General features: G+C 36.7%; 1 protein-coding gene across 1 annotated transcript in view; it reads left to right on the top strand.

The window, feature by feature from the left end:
* The window catches only part of IQCJ (IQ motif containing J), a 195,640-nt gene that overhangs the window by 16,429 nt on the left and 163,855 nt on the right, over window positions 1-15,356 (top strand). Inside the window, exon 2 of the mRNA XM_044070824.1 lies at window positions 7,916-7,980. Within this exon, the coding sequence (XP_043926759.1) occupies window positions 7,916-7,980 (65 nt within the window). The remainder of the gene's footprint in view (window positions 1-7,915; window positions 7,981-15,356) is intronic.

Below are 15,356 nucleotides of genomic sequence, written 5' to 3'. Positions count from 1 at the left end.
GGACAAAAGTGCACCAACGCCTTGGCTAAGCATTTATCTGAATTTCTGGACCACATTTTCAAATTTTTGGTGATTGAACAAGTGGTTAAAAATCCTAAGGGTGGTCCTTGTCACCTCCTTTTAGAAACCAGGGAATTATATTGGCAGCTGGCTTTGAATGCAATGCAATGCATTGGCCAGGACTTAATAACATAACTTCCATCGGGTGTGTTTTAAAACTTAAATCTCTACATAGATAGCCTAGACTTAGGTGATGTAGTAAAGGGTTGGAAACAGTTTTTACTGGCAGGCAATATAATTAATAATTTATAATTAACTTCTTAAGTTTTTAAGGTCTTTTTATGTAGTGCTTGGTACTTTCTCAAGGTTGAGACTTTGTGTTCACCATACAATTTTCTCCAAATACTCTCCTTAAACAGAATACACTTAACCTCTCACTGAAATACAAAACAATTTTTACATTTAAGTGCTCCGTGTACAATTCACTAAGCTGCATGTGGACTTTCTGTTCAGTAACTTCCAGCTCTGTAAAATCTTAGAACATATAAATGTAACAACTGTTTGTGTATAAATGTAAACAGAAATGTAACTACTCTGTATTTAACTGGAAATTAGTATAATGCAATAGAAGCAAATGGAGCTTTTCTGCCCGGGCCTGAAAATAGGCATTACCCAGTTGGACTTTCCTAGTAAACAAAGACAAATAAATAAATATGACTTTCAAACAAAGTTATATAGATTTTCTCAAGCAGGCACTGTGAATAGCTGAATCAGAATGGAAATACATGATTCACACTATTCCCACATTTCTGTAACTGATTTAATAAAGGCAATTATGTGAGGAGAGTCTATCTGCTTACTACCCCCATCCCATGATGCAGCAACCTCAGGGATGATTATATTTAGACAAGTTGCTAAGCTCCAAACAGAAATACTTTGGCAGAATAAGAAAATGCATCCATTGGATATCCACAGTCGGTGCCTGAGTAGATAGTATCAGCAATGTTCATACCTTCTCGGCATGTTCAACGACCTGCATGGAATCTATGCTGCTTGCTGAAAAGCATGCCATAAAATGTATACTCCCATAAGTACATGCACTTAGCTTCACCTTCAATTTTAATGACTGAATTTGGACTGGTTGAGAATGTGCATAATATGAATAAAGCTGCAGGGCTCCACCATTTTTACTAGGGAATGAAAGGTATACTTTTGCGAAGAAGATGCACTCTGTTTCCTTACTCTGTTTAATAACTAAACTAGTAAATGCTTGCCTAGTGACAGTCAAAACAACAGAGCCCAATGCTGTTTGATGGTCATTACTGAAGTTGCACAATCTAACCCAGTGCTTCCATTTGTCTGCAATAGTGGGGAATAACTTTAGAGGGTTGCTAATTACTAGTTACTGTATTCTTACTTTTGCTGATAACAGTACAACTGGAGTGAAATGTGAATTGGGCATAGCTTCTTTATACTAGAAAATTCTACTTACAGTGAGTAACATGATGTGTGCTGTTCTTTACTGCAGCTAGCTGAGCAGGTAAGAGATATGCTAGAGATATAATATGAATACCCTGTGCTGTCTATTAAAGACAGCCCTTATATAGTAATCTGCAGTTTTATATCTAGTGAATGAGTCTTATAAACAAATATGCCACTCTGCAGAGAAGGGCCTTGTGTTTTTAAAGTTAGGTAGCCAGGTTGTTGGTATGGTCTGTTGACTCTTTTCAGCCACAACCCAGGCACAAGAGTGCAATAGAAAATTTGTTGAACAGCAGTAAAAGTTTGTAAATGGGAAAAATAAACATATATTTAGATTACCTTAAAATGCAGTTGTCCCTGCTGAAATCACAACATACAAAACAGAAGGATGTTAGGTTAATGCTTCTATTATTTATTTCAGACTTCTTCAAAACCAAAAACATCTAATGGTAGTGAACATTTAAATAACCTATGGATTCATCACATGACACACATATCCCATGCTTAAAGGGGGAAACACATCAGTAAAACAGCCAAATTAATTAAAATCTTTTAAAAAGTAAAAATACTTATAATAAATAAATATATATGTATAAAATACTGAACTCTGCTGCTTTTAACCTTAAAACATTCATAATATTTATGTTGTCATTCAACCCTGGAGGTTGGCAAGCATTTAACCTTAACTGCCATTTTATCTCTAAAAATTCCAAGTTATTATTCTAATCACCCCCTCCTTCATCATGTATCACCCTGTCAATAATCAGAAATTTAAAACATCTGAAAGAAATAGAGTTAATTAGTACCATAGTGTTCCTTCGGACTCATTTCACCAATATTTTCATATTTCTGATTCAAGTTGTTGGATCTCATAAAAAACAAAACAAAACAACAAAAAAAAAACAATCTGGCTTGCTCCCCTATAATGGCAGTAGGTAACCCGCTGTTCTTTTACCAAGCTTCTTGCTTGAAAATAAGGGTGACAACTTTTAGAATTACTTAAAAGTCACGTTACAGTAAATTTTTGATTGAAAGCACTTCTTGGTTGGATCCTTATATAAATAAATATATAAAAAAGTAATCCTCATGGGAGAAATAGTGTGTGAATGTTAACAATCCTGTAGTTTACATAATATAACAAATACATTTATCCAATTCTTGTTCATTCCCCTTTAATGTAATAAATATATCATCCAAAAAACATACGTGTTGTTCTGAAAGGGGTGTTAAAAACATATTTATTTTCCTAAAATGTCAAAATCATGTTCACAAAAATGGGACTACACTGCCCCCATTAATATCTCACTGATCTCTTTAAAGTATTCACCTTTGAAGTAAATAAAATTGTTAGTAAGTACTAGATCCATGAAACATTCAATCAATTTCACATCAGTAGTAGACACCTCCTTGTAATCAACTATATCTTCAATAAAATATTCCATTCCTATATTGTTATACTGGGGAGGTGATCTAAGAATTGAAAAATAAAGGGACAAAGAAAAGAGAGGGCTGGAGGATAACATGCTAGAGAGTCTAGCAACAGTTTTATCCTATGAAAGACTGGCAGCCAGTGAGCTTTTTCCAGAATGTGGCAGAGGTGTTACGTCATGGGACAGAGCGCAACAAATCTGCATATGTTGTTTGTCAGACATTTATAAGGAAGAAACACACCTTTACCAATGGCTATCTGTCCTTCAGGGGAGAGAAAGTGGACACTTGAAGAACAGATACACAAGATACATGGTTTGTTTCTGACCCCTGGTTATTAGCCAGGCTTGCAATAGTCTACAGACTAGTATTTACCTATGAACATTTAGCTACCCAGAATAGTTATGAGTTGATTTTTGCTTTGGCTACTTGTACATGGTGTTTGAAGGTTAAGATGTGGAATTAACCAAATTCTTAGATACACATAAACGTTCTGAAATACTCCTACTAAACCTAAATCTTAGAAGTATGCTCAGTAAATTACATGAACTCCATGCGACTCTCTCTCTTTACAACCCAGACATTACCATCCTTACTGATACCTGGTTGAAACCACATATACCAGACATAGAAATAACCCCACCTGGTTACAATACTCTTAAGAGCAGATAGAATAGAAAAAAAGGGAGGTGGTGTAGCAATTCTCTTTAAGAACATGCTCAACTTACCACCTGTAAACATAAGTATTACTAACATTAATAATGCAGAGCTACTCATAACCAGATTACAACTAAACCAGAACAAACATATATATATATATATATATATATATATATATATATATATATATATATATATATATATATAATAGTCATCTACATCCCCACCTAGAAACAATTCTAGTACAATTGAAATCATTCTCCAAAATGTCACAAAAGCCATATCACAGGAAACCATTATTGTAGGCGACCTTAACACAGACTGGATGACATATAACTCTGACAAGCATCATAGCTACCTGAACCTCCATGGTTTCACTCAAATGATTTCTCACCCAACTAGAATTGACAAGAAAACAGATAGATTATGTATTTTGGAGTGGTTCTTAGCTAATAAACCCTATTATTACAAATAGCAGGGTGTTTCCCAGATCATTTAAGTGACCACTTTGGAACCTACTTACTGAGAAATCATAGTAACCCTACTAATCAACTTCCACCAAGTTTGTAATAAGAAAATGTTTAACTTACAGATTCTACTTAATAACTGCACTCCTCTTAAGCAGCTGCCCTTAGATGCTGCTGTGCAACACTTAAATGACACCTTCCTTACTATTATAAACAGACTCGCACCTTCAAAAACAGTTCATGAAAGCCAACTGCACACCATGGTTAACCCATGAGACTCGTACCCTCCTAAAACAAAGGGACAAAGCATAGCAAACTTATGCTAAAAATCAATCCATCCAAAACCCTTTTATTTACCAGCAAACAGTGCTAAACACCAAATTAAACTAGACAAACAACACTACTATTCTAATTTACAATGGAAATACAGAATAAATCCACAGAAATTCTGGAACACAATCAATAACATACTTAATCCTGGCCAAACCACACCCCCCCCCCCAACTTACCTGATAACACAAACAATATTGCTGAACAATTTAACATATTCTTCAGTGAAATTGTTTTAGCACTGACTAAGAATAGCAAATCTCCCACAATGCCAGCACCCAACAATCCAAGCAGTTTTGTAGATGCATTCTCATTTCAGACAGTCTCAAAACAAACTATTACCAAACTATTAAAGAAGTTGAAACCCACTTCACTGGCAGCAGATAACTTGCCAGCAGAATATCTAAATATAACAGCAGATGTTATTGCCTGCCCTGTGTCAATACTTATAAACCACTTTATAACAGAACAGTATGTCCCAGCTATTTGGAAAATTGTATATATTACACCATTTCACAAAGAAGGCAATTTAACAGAACTAACAAACTATCGGCCCATTGCTGTACTTTCACCACTTTCTAAAATTCTGGAAAGATGTATCCACTTTCAACTTCTTAAAGACCTTCTAAACAATAATCTCCTCTCATCATCACAGCATGGATTCTAACCATATCATAGCACTACCACAGCTCTTCTAAGTTACACTAATACTATAAATAAATTCAGAGACAATGGCAAAATAGTGTCTTCAGTCTTTTTGGACATGTCTAAAGCATTCAGTACAGTTTCCCATTCTTAGTTACTGTCCATGCTGAAAAATCTTAATATCAACCCTGATGCTAACTGGTTTCAAAGTTATCTAGTTTGCCAGCAAGCTGTGAAATGAAAGCAAGATCTATTCCCCACTCCTTCCTGTTACACTTGGAGTCCCTCAGGGTTCAATCCTGGGGCCCCTCTTCTTCAGCATATTCATAAATGATCATAATACTGCCTCCTCTCAAGCATCTGTCATACAATACACAGATGATTCAACCCTCATATGTGCAGCATCCACAATAACTCAACTTCTTACAGACACAAAAAAGCCTTCTCTGATATTGAAATGTGGCTAGCAAACTCACAACTCATTCTCAACCCTAATAAAACTAAACTTATGATCTTTCACCCATCTAAACCTGCTAACCTCCCAACTAACTTTTACATCACTGCCAGTAATAATACTAGGATTTTCCCAGATTCCCAAACAAAACTATTAGGCATCATAATTGACAACAGACTGAAATTTGACATACACATTTCTAACACAATTAAAAAGGTTCACAAGAATATGGGAGCAATGTATAGAAACAAACTATTCTTAACAGACACTGCAAAAATAGCCATAGCTAGAACACACCTTCTCTCCTCACTCTTATATGCATCCCCCATACTTAAAAAACCTCAAAAAGTCAGAACTAAATAAATTAGAATCATGTTACAGTAAGATTGCCAAATTTGCAACAGATACCACAGATTCAACCCATCACTGTCAATGCCTAAATATTCTTTCTTGGTTGGAACTACCTCATGTTATGAACTAGAACCAATTAATAATGGCTCACAAAATAATGCACAATCCTGACAACTTACCTTCCCTAAAAATTCTTCTCCACCCTTACTTTAACATTTGCACTCTTCGATCATCTAACATAGACTTACTCCAAGTAACCAAAGTATCCAATACAGCAGGCAACTCTCTTTACTCTAACTTTGCTACTAAAAATTGGAATACTCTTCCACATTATTAGATCCATAAGCAATCTTAATCATTTCAAAATATCTCTCAAAAGATACTTATCTGAATCCTGGCTTTGCACATGTAACACTCCAGGGTAATTACTAACTTAGCATTACTTATACAATTTGACTGCATGCACTAACTCTGTTAACATATCCCTTCTAACAACACTACTGCTCTATAAGTAGTTACATTCCTAGCTGCAGCTCTCACTATGGAAGTACTACTAACTATACATTATTTTGCCTAAGTGATTCTCCCTGCTTAATTTCCTAACTAATGTTATGTTCCTCCACATATATAAGTTCAACCATATATGTGTATAAATTCAAGTGCTTAAAGTCCTGTTCTACTTGATACTATGTATATATATATATATATATATATATATATATATATATATATATATTTTTTTTTTTTTACATTTTATCCTGTAAATGTGTTAACACTCATTTATTTGTCAATTTTGTTTACAATTCTATTATTTGATGTGACAATTTGTAAGTAAGCTTAGACTGGAGCTTTTCTCTGTAGGCCTCCATTGAAAATGGGCACTGTTCCAGTCGGACCATCCCAGTAAACAAATGTAAAATAAATAAATAAAATTAAAATTAACAGAGATGTTTGGTGGTATTAAAGGGGGGAGGATCAAGTTACTGAGAGATCTATATGACAGTTATTGGTGACCCTGACAAATTTTAGTTTGGCTCCAAGTTTCACCCTTTTTTTATAGTTCAGGAATAATTTTTCTGTGTTAGAACTAGATTTTTGAATGCAGAGTAGAAAAGATTAGATGAGAGATCGCCATATAATCAGCATAAAGGATGATAAGTAAAGGAGCACGTCAGGCTGCTGAAGGAATCTTCGACGAATGCAAGAAGACTGAACACTCTTTGCAGAAGCTACTTTAGCTGACAGTGGAGTTTGCCTTTTTCTGCACTGTTGTATGACCTTAGAGTTGGTATTTATGAGTTCTGAGCATGTGCAGGGGTGTCTGGCCACATGAGGGAGTGCAGGCTTGTTCCATACAAAAAACAAATTCCTACAATATTTGCTGAAGGTAATTGCTGTCTTTTTATGTTTTTGCCTTCTCTAAAAGTACCTTTGGTGAATCACCATAAATCTGATAAGTATGGAACATCAAGAAAGGTTCTGATGAAAAAGGAAGAATGTCTTGCTGATGTAGAATTATGCTTCTTGATGATATTTTTGTTTGAAATTTTTGCATGTACCAGGGTAGTCAGATTCTAATGCATTTCATGATGAGCCATTGGACTATGTAGTTCGATGTACTCACTGATACTGTTTCTGATGTATTTATGCATCCATATTGACATGCATGTGCTGACAGAAGAGGAAGACCTGTGGTTTAACAAATAAAGAGTGTCTGCACAGCTATGAACACCGGTTACCATCCTGTCTTTGCTGTGTTCCAGGTAGCATTGAACTGTATTAATTGCTCACATTACTATTTCTGCAACTAAGCTACACTAGAATGTTCATTTTGTATTTCTCTGCTTTTGCAAATAAGGAAATTATTTTTGCAATCTCTTTTTTTTTCACAAAATGGATAAAGTGTGTTTAAAAAATCAGAATGAGAGAATAAAATGAAAGACACAAAGTGATTGTGAAGACGAGAATAAGCTAAGTAACAACTTTTAGTAAGAAAGACTGCCGAGAAACATCATGTTTGCAGTTTAGAGCATAGTGATGGACCTGTGTTAGAAAAGTAGAAAAGCAGCAATGATGATTTGTTTTTGTTTTGTTCTAGGAAGAGTTGCAGAGGCTGGAGCATTCTTTGGCTCAAGTTCCTGATGGGAAATGTCTTATTCAAAAGTAAGTGTTCATGTTATAAAAGATATAAAATGATGTAGTACTTTATCTGATGATATCTTGTATTCATTAAATAATGACAACACAACTGACAATGCAAAGGGCTTAAAGAGTTACATTTTGGTTATCTCTACTGCACATTCGTTTCATTAAATTGCTAGGATGATATTCTGTTTTAAGGACATTTCAAAGATAATCCAGATCATAGTCTAGCAAAGACAGCAGAGGTTTGCAGTCAGCAAACAATAAATAAATACACATACACGAATATGCTCACACACACACACACACACTCACACGCGCACACGTGCACACACACACACACACACACACACACACACACACACAGACACTCATCTATCTATCAATCTATCTATCTATCTATCTATCTATCTATCTATCTATCTATCTATCTATCATATATTTCAATAAAGTCACAGCATTTATTGATTTAGGGTAAGCTGTTTAGAAGGTTGACTGATTCAGCTGAGAGGACTTGAGTTAATTTAGTGTTCCATGTATCAAAGTATGAACTAGGATGAGAAGTCATATGATTCCATTTCACTCAAACTATTAAATGGATGACTTTTACTCCACTACAAAAGTGACACCTGTGGTTTAGACTGTAGCTTGACAATGAATGTGGTAAAACAGGTCTTATTGGAGGGAGCCCACTAAAGGGAGTATTGCTGTCAAATTTATTTATTTACTTATTGGCATTTGTTTATTTGTTGGCCAGGATAGCCCATTTTCAGTGGAGGCCCAGGGAGAAAAGCTCCAACAGACAAAGAGGTACAAATTACAGAAAGTTCCAAGAAAATCACAACAAATAAGTACAAATTATTTGATCACGACTTATACCACATAATAATACAAGTAAGAAGAAGATACAGAGAATAATATACAAAATTCAAAGTTTACATAGGGATTAAAACATGATTCGAGCTGTGGCATGAAAGGGAAGGTTTGAAGGTAGAGTAGTGAGAAATACAAGGAAGGCATGAGTCTTAAACAGAGCAAGCACTTAGAAATAAAGGAATATGACAATTTGTTCATTGGGTGGCATATATAGCATACTGAATGTAGGAAAGGGGAGAGAAGAAACGAGAAGTATAGGAGAAAGAGAGGGTGATAGAGATGGATAATAGAAAGAAAACATCAGTGAATAGAGAAGGGAAAGAGTAGAGAGGGAGGTAAGGAGAAAGAATGGGGAGAGGAGAGTTCTGTTATTTAGAAAAGGAGAAAGGAGAGAAAAATAAAGGTAATGTATAGAAAGAGGGGAGAGAGGAGAGAGGGAAGTAAGGAAGAAGTAGGAGGAGGGTATGGTTACTGGCAAATGAACTTAGCAGAACATGATTAGTCAGGATTCTATATGAACAATACAAGGCAAGCAATCATAGGGACCATTAGATGCCTAGCCCTATAAGCATTTAAGTAGGCACACTTAGAAGTCCTAGTTACCCTGGTTACCTTCCAAAATGAGGAAGGGATGTATGTGATAACTGTGGTGTAAATTTGTGTCCATCCATCATCAAGACTAGCCTAAAAGGTAGCCAAAGTAGTCCTTTGTTTGACTTGAATTGGTAACGTATTCCATAGACTAGAAATGTATTAAGTTTGGAACCTATCCTTCCAATGAGTCTTGTCTACTTGTTGATGTAAATTTTTGTCCCTAGTGTGGGTATTTGTAGAGTCATTGATTTTCCTAATAAATAGAAGTTTAGGATTGGTTCTTTCATGGCACATACGTGAGAAACAGGTCACCTTGGAACAGCCAGTAGACTACTAGGATAAAAAGAGTTGAAGGATTTAAGGTCTTTAATTTTCAGTGTTACACATTTTTAGGGCCATTCCAGTTATGGGATATGCTTAAATTTGTACATACCAGTGGGGGATTGTATTTGATGATGAGCCTGATAAGGGAAGAGTATAGTGGTAAAATGACTATTTTGATCTTGAAGATACCTCCTTACAAATTAACTTTACCAGCAAGAAGGTTTTTCTGACTATGGTGGACGCATGATGATCAAATGAGAGAGTACAATTTATAACCTATGATGCAGAAGCAGCTTTTTTGCTGAATGCTACTTTGATGTGTCTTATTGAATTCATCTTGAAACTATTTTGGTACAGCAAATATATGCATAATACAGCACTTACTAGAGCTGTTTAGTATCAGTGGATGACCAGATACTAATACTTAGCTTGCAGTTTTCACCAAACAACTTATCTATAACCTTGTTTACTCTATATCATGGTTAATGGCATGCTTACTGCAATATCTGAGTGATCGTGTTTCTGAGTCCTTAAAAGAAAAAGGCTTCACAAGCCAGGCATTAAAATGGAGTATTTTATGTACTGCAGACAAACAGCCTGTCTTCATGTGTACCAAAATGGATAAAAATCACTGACTGCCTCCCATAAAGAGGGCAAACAGGAACCAGCAAAAGTTCAAATTATCCAGTCAGATGTGCCCCTCACCATGCTGGATAAACAGAAAGTCACAGTTAGTTGTTTGTAAGGTGCCAGAATCCACCATATCACCCATGCACTCAAGTCTCTCAACAACAGGTACTGTTATGACTCTGTCATAGTCCATGTTGGCGTGAATGACTTGAGATGTACCTCCCTGGACTATACGAAGAGACACATGATCAAGTTCACTGAATATGTGTCCCAGGCAGGTATGTTCCTTGCCTTAAGCAGCATTCTACCATCACCCAGAATGATGCCTCAATACAAACAGAAAATGATTGAATTTAATGATTAGCTTAGTTTCTGGTGTCATTCCAAGGGGATCCACTACCTGACAGCCTGGGCAGACATGATTGACAGACCACAATGCTTTGCCAGAGATGGCCTGCATCTGTCTCCCTTGGGCGTCAGGCTTCTAGCAAAGGCTCTTGCCTCCCCCACATTGCCTTTTTTGGGCAAGGACATGAGGTCAAATCTACCAACATGAAAATTTCATCAAAATGCAAATTAAAGGTCATGCTGCTAAGTACTAGGAGTCTAAACATGAAACTGCACTCATCGCAAGTATTTTTAACCATGGAAGATGCTGACATTTGTGCAATCACAGAAACCTCATGTAAAGCTGATGAGAGCACACCAGCCATACCAGGTAATCATCCTATCATACAATCAGACCCTAAACTGTGGGTAGCAAAGCAAAAGAAGGCAGAGTTACAATATATATATATATACATATATATATATATATATATATATATATATATATATATATATATTAAAGGGTTCCACTTTTAAATTCTGAAATACCAAAATCTCAAGTTTTGAGATACTGAACTCAAAACATCGAGATTTTGGTATGTCAAAAGTTAAAAGTGTACGAAATTAAAAAAAAAAAGCAGCTGCAATAATGTTTTTGCAGGGGGGGCTGCATCCCCCTACACCCTCTACTTTAATATACCAACTCCAAGATTGAGCTACAGTGAATTGAACAGTAATGCTCCTGCTCTACTTACCATTCTCTTCACTGTAGCGTGATCTCAGAGTGGGGTGCAGGGGAGCACAGCCCCCCTGCAAAAACATTATTTTATTTGTTTAGGGGGTTTTTATTTGGTTCACTTTTGAATTTCGAGATTCCAAAATCTCAAAACTTGAGATTTTGGTATTTCAAAATTTAAAAATGGACCCATATTAAAGACGTACAGGCCTCCAGGCTAGTAAAATAATATGATGCACAATTCACACTCCAGGTAGAGTTAACCATTGACAAGAACCTTATTCAAATCATAGCAAGCTACAGGCCCCCAACTTTTACTCAAGATGCCCACTCCACCTATCTGAACCTCTTTGAATCTATCAAGATTCAACAATTTACTCTGATCCTGGGTGACTTTAACTATCCAACTATAGACTGGAAGAACTATTGATGCCAAAACACAAGTGTCCATAGATTCCTTGATTTCATCAATGCAAATGCCTTGGAACAGCTGGTCAACATCCCCACAAGAGGTGATAATATCTTGGACTTGGTATTAACCAACATGAGTAACCACTGCATCATCCCTACAGTGTCATCCTCCCTGGTAAGTAATAACCACAAAGCAGTCACTTTTGAAGTCACCATCACCCCCAACCATCCCCCCCCCCCAGCTAGGGTGAAAAAAAAACTTCTCAAAGGCTGATTACAACCTCCTGTGGGAAGGTTTAAACAGCTTCACAGCCCCCTCCCCCTCCATAGGAACTGGCACATATGTCCCAACCTACACCAAAGTACTATACATGCATTTATATAGCTGCATGGAATCAGGAATACCCAACAGGACAAAATTATCCTCCTCAAGGAAGAGTAAACATGTCCAGTGGACATCTACAATAAATAAACTCTATAATAAAAGGAAAGAATTGCTGTCCAGGACCAAGAAGGAGCAGGTGCGTAATTGAAAGTGATCTCTCCTTAGCCTGAACAAGCAAATAAGAGCACTAGTGAAATCATCCAAAGCAAACTTTGAGTCTAAATTGGCCACATCTACTAAAGACAATCATAAGGCCTTCTTCATATATGTCCGCAATATCAAAGGAAGCACTCATATCTGCTCAGAAATGGTGGTCAAGGACACCACATACACAAACACCGTAGATATAGCCAATCTGCTGGCAGACAGGTTCAGTGAAAACTTCACCCCTGTGTCCTCCTATTAGAAAAACAGGACATCCCCAATACCTACCCCCCTCCCCTTATATCTAGGAAGCAAGTCATCACTGCCCTCTCAAAGACAAAAAATAGAGCCTCCATTTTCAGTTTTGTCCAAATGAGACATCAGTGGGGTACACAGAAGGTGGTTGTCTTTTGTGAGTAAGGGATGCGGAGGCATGCTTTAGATGCATATAACAGCCGTACCCTGAAATATATCATTGTAGCAATTTCTCTCTTAATTTTCTTTCCAATTTAACACCAGACAGGGATACACAGAAACTGACAACCTTTTGTAATGTGGTGTAAGGAAGCAGGAGCTATTTACAGATCATCACAAGCATTTGTCTTCTGCTTTTACTGTGCACTATTTGCTTAGCTTTCAGCATTCACCCTTGGATACAACTCATTTCTTCCTTGAAATGAAGAAGTATGGCTAAAGTTCTTTCCATTTATATCATTTTTGTTCAACCCATCATTAAATCAAAAGGGTAATCGAAAGTTCTAAAATGCATGTCAGAGCATCTTTAATCCAATGTATTCTGGTGCTCCTAGACTACAAGTTTAATTTAGTTATTACAGTGTAATATTTTATAAAAAATTTGCTTTAAAAATGTAAAATGTACCTTAGAGCATCTAAAATCCCTGTGGTTTCTGGGGGTCTTGTGCCCCCCAGATCACCAGCTTAATGCATTTAGTTCTGCCCCAGTCATTACAATGAAGCATTGGTCAGTTAGGGTATGTTGAAAGAATTCAAGGAAAGACAAAGCTGAACAGTAAGAAATAGCAGCCCCCAGACCCCCGGCTTAATACAGTTATTTCCACTGCAGTCATTCCAGTGCAGGCTTACTCAGTCAGGATGTGCTGAATATTTGCAGGAAAAAAGTTATAAGACTAGATCTCTATCTTTGAGCATGCTTTTTTTTTCTTTAAGCAATCACTGGATAACAAAATCTAAAATGAACCTCAGCACACCTAGCACCCCATGGTTTCTGGGAGCTTTGCAGCTACCAGAACCCTGGCTTAATGCAATTGTTTCTTCCACAGTCATCAGAATGCATTCTTGCTTAGATAAAACATGTTAAATGAATGAATGAATAAATAAGTGCAGGAAAAAATGAACAGTAATACGAACTGTGAAAAAAGGGAGACAAAAATGAACCTAGAACGTGAGAAGGCCCAGATGGCTTGGGCAGCTGGGGGGTGGGGGGAAAGGTGGGGCCAGTTTACCTAAGGCCAGGCCTCATACCACAGTGATAGTACACTTGGACAGAGTCATCATAGAATTGTGTTTTCTACCAGAAAATACAGTAAAACATAAGAATAAAATTAAGATTTCTCTTGTTCTACTGAAAGGAAATAATTTCACAAAATTTGACATTTAAGGCTAGGTTATTAAGACTGCATATGTTATGATGATTCTTATAATTTATTTTTTAGTATTGTTAACTGATCCATTTCCTGATTTGCATTTACAAGTTGCTTATGTTTATCATAGTTACAGGTGTACTGAGGTATGCAAAGATATACAGAAATTTACCTTCATTACCCAGTACCTAATTATGGTGACTTCCGTGAATTCATAATCTGCAGACTCATTAACATCTTTATCCCCATTTGTGAAATGCTTGATTCTATTTTGACATACTAGTATTGGATCTGCACAGTTTTGGTACTAGCAGTGGTTTTTTTTCCCCTAAGTTGTTATGTATTTATTAACATATCTCATGATTATCAGTAATGTACATACTGCAGTGTTCTCTGGAGATCTAACTCAGTCTTCTATGTGGATACCCAGTGAAGAAGAATGCTGTTTCTGTCCACAACACTGGTCTGGTACCATTTCTCTTGGCTATAGAATATCTCCATCATCTTGTATCCCCAGGTGGTTCCACTTCTAACCATCAGAATTTCAAAACATCGAAATTCTGATCATCAAGACCAGAAAATCTAATTTTGAAACATCGAAGGTTAAAAAAAAAAAAAGAAAAGAAAAGAAAAATAAATTTTAACAATTGTATGCAGGGGGGCTACACCCCCTGCACCCCCCACACCCTCCTACTTTAATATTTCAACTCTGAGACCACACTACAGTGGAGTAAAGGGAAATCTCCCATTTAGCGCTATATGCAGAAGCGCTAAACGGGAGATTTTCCGTACCCTATCTGTAGTGCCATCACACAGATGGCACATAGACACACACAGTCTGCAGGGCACCTTGGTGCTCTGCAAAAGCACAAACATTCTCCCACTTACACTTACCCTTTTCTTCCCCTTCAAACCTTCAATGTTTTAAAACTCGATGTTCTGATCTCGATGATCTGAACTTTGATGTTGTAAACATTCGATGGTTTGCAGGGGAGCCCCCCCCCAGGCTTGTATGGAATGAATTTCAGACATATGCATGGGCAGGCAGAGAGCATGAAGCACATATATTCATCAGAGGAAATGGCAAATTGCTCAGAAAGTTTCTAAAATACATTCAAGAACTACTTTGTGAAAAGCACTGTTTTAATAACCATGTGAGATGCTCACTAATCAGAAAGTCTAGAGATCTAAACCTCTTCTACATATCAACAGAATAGTTTAAAGGGACAGGTATTTCTCACACAGGACACTGCTGCAGTGGAACAGACTCCCCTTCTATGTAAAACAAAGCTCTTCGCTGTCAGTATTTAAACGCAGCTTGTACTTCTGAATGGGAAACAAAAAATGT

Source organism: Protopterus annectens, chromosome 4.part1 (assembly GCF_019279795.1).
Source record: "Protopterus annectens isolate FY-2018-M chromosome 4.part1, PAN1.0, whole genome shotgun sequence".
Classification (NCBI taxonomy): Eukaryota; Metazoa; Chordata; order Ceratodontiformes; family Protopteridae; genus Protopterus; species Protopterus annectens.
The sequence above is the reverse complement of the archived record's forward strand: the minus strand, read 5'-3'. Positions and strand labels throughout refer to the sequence as shown.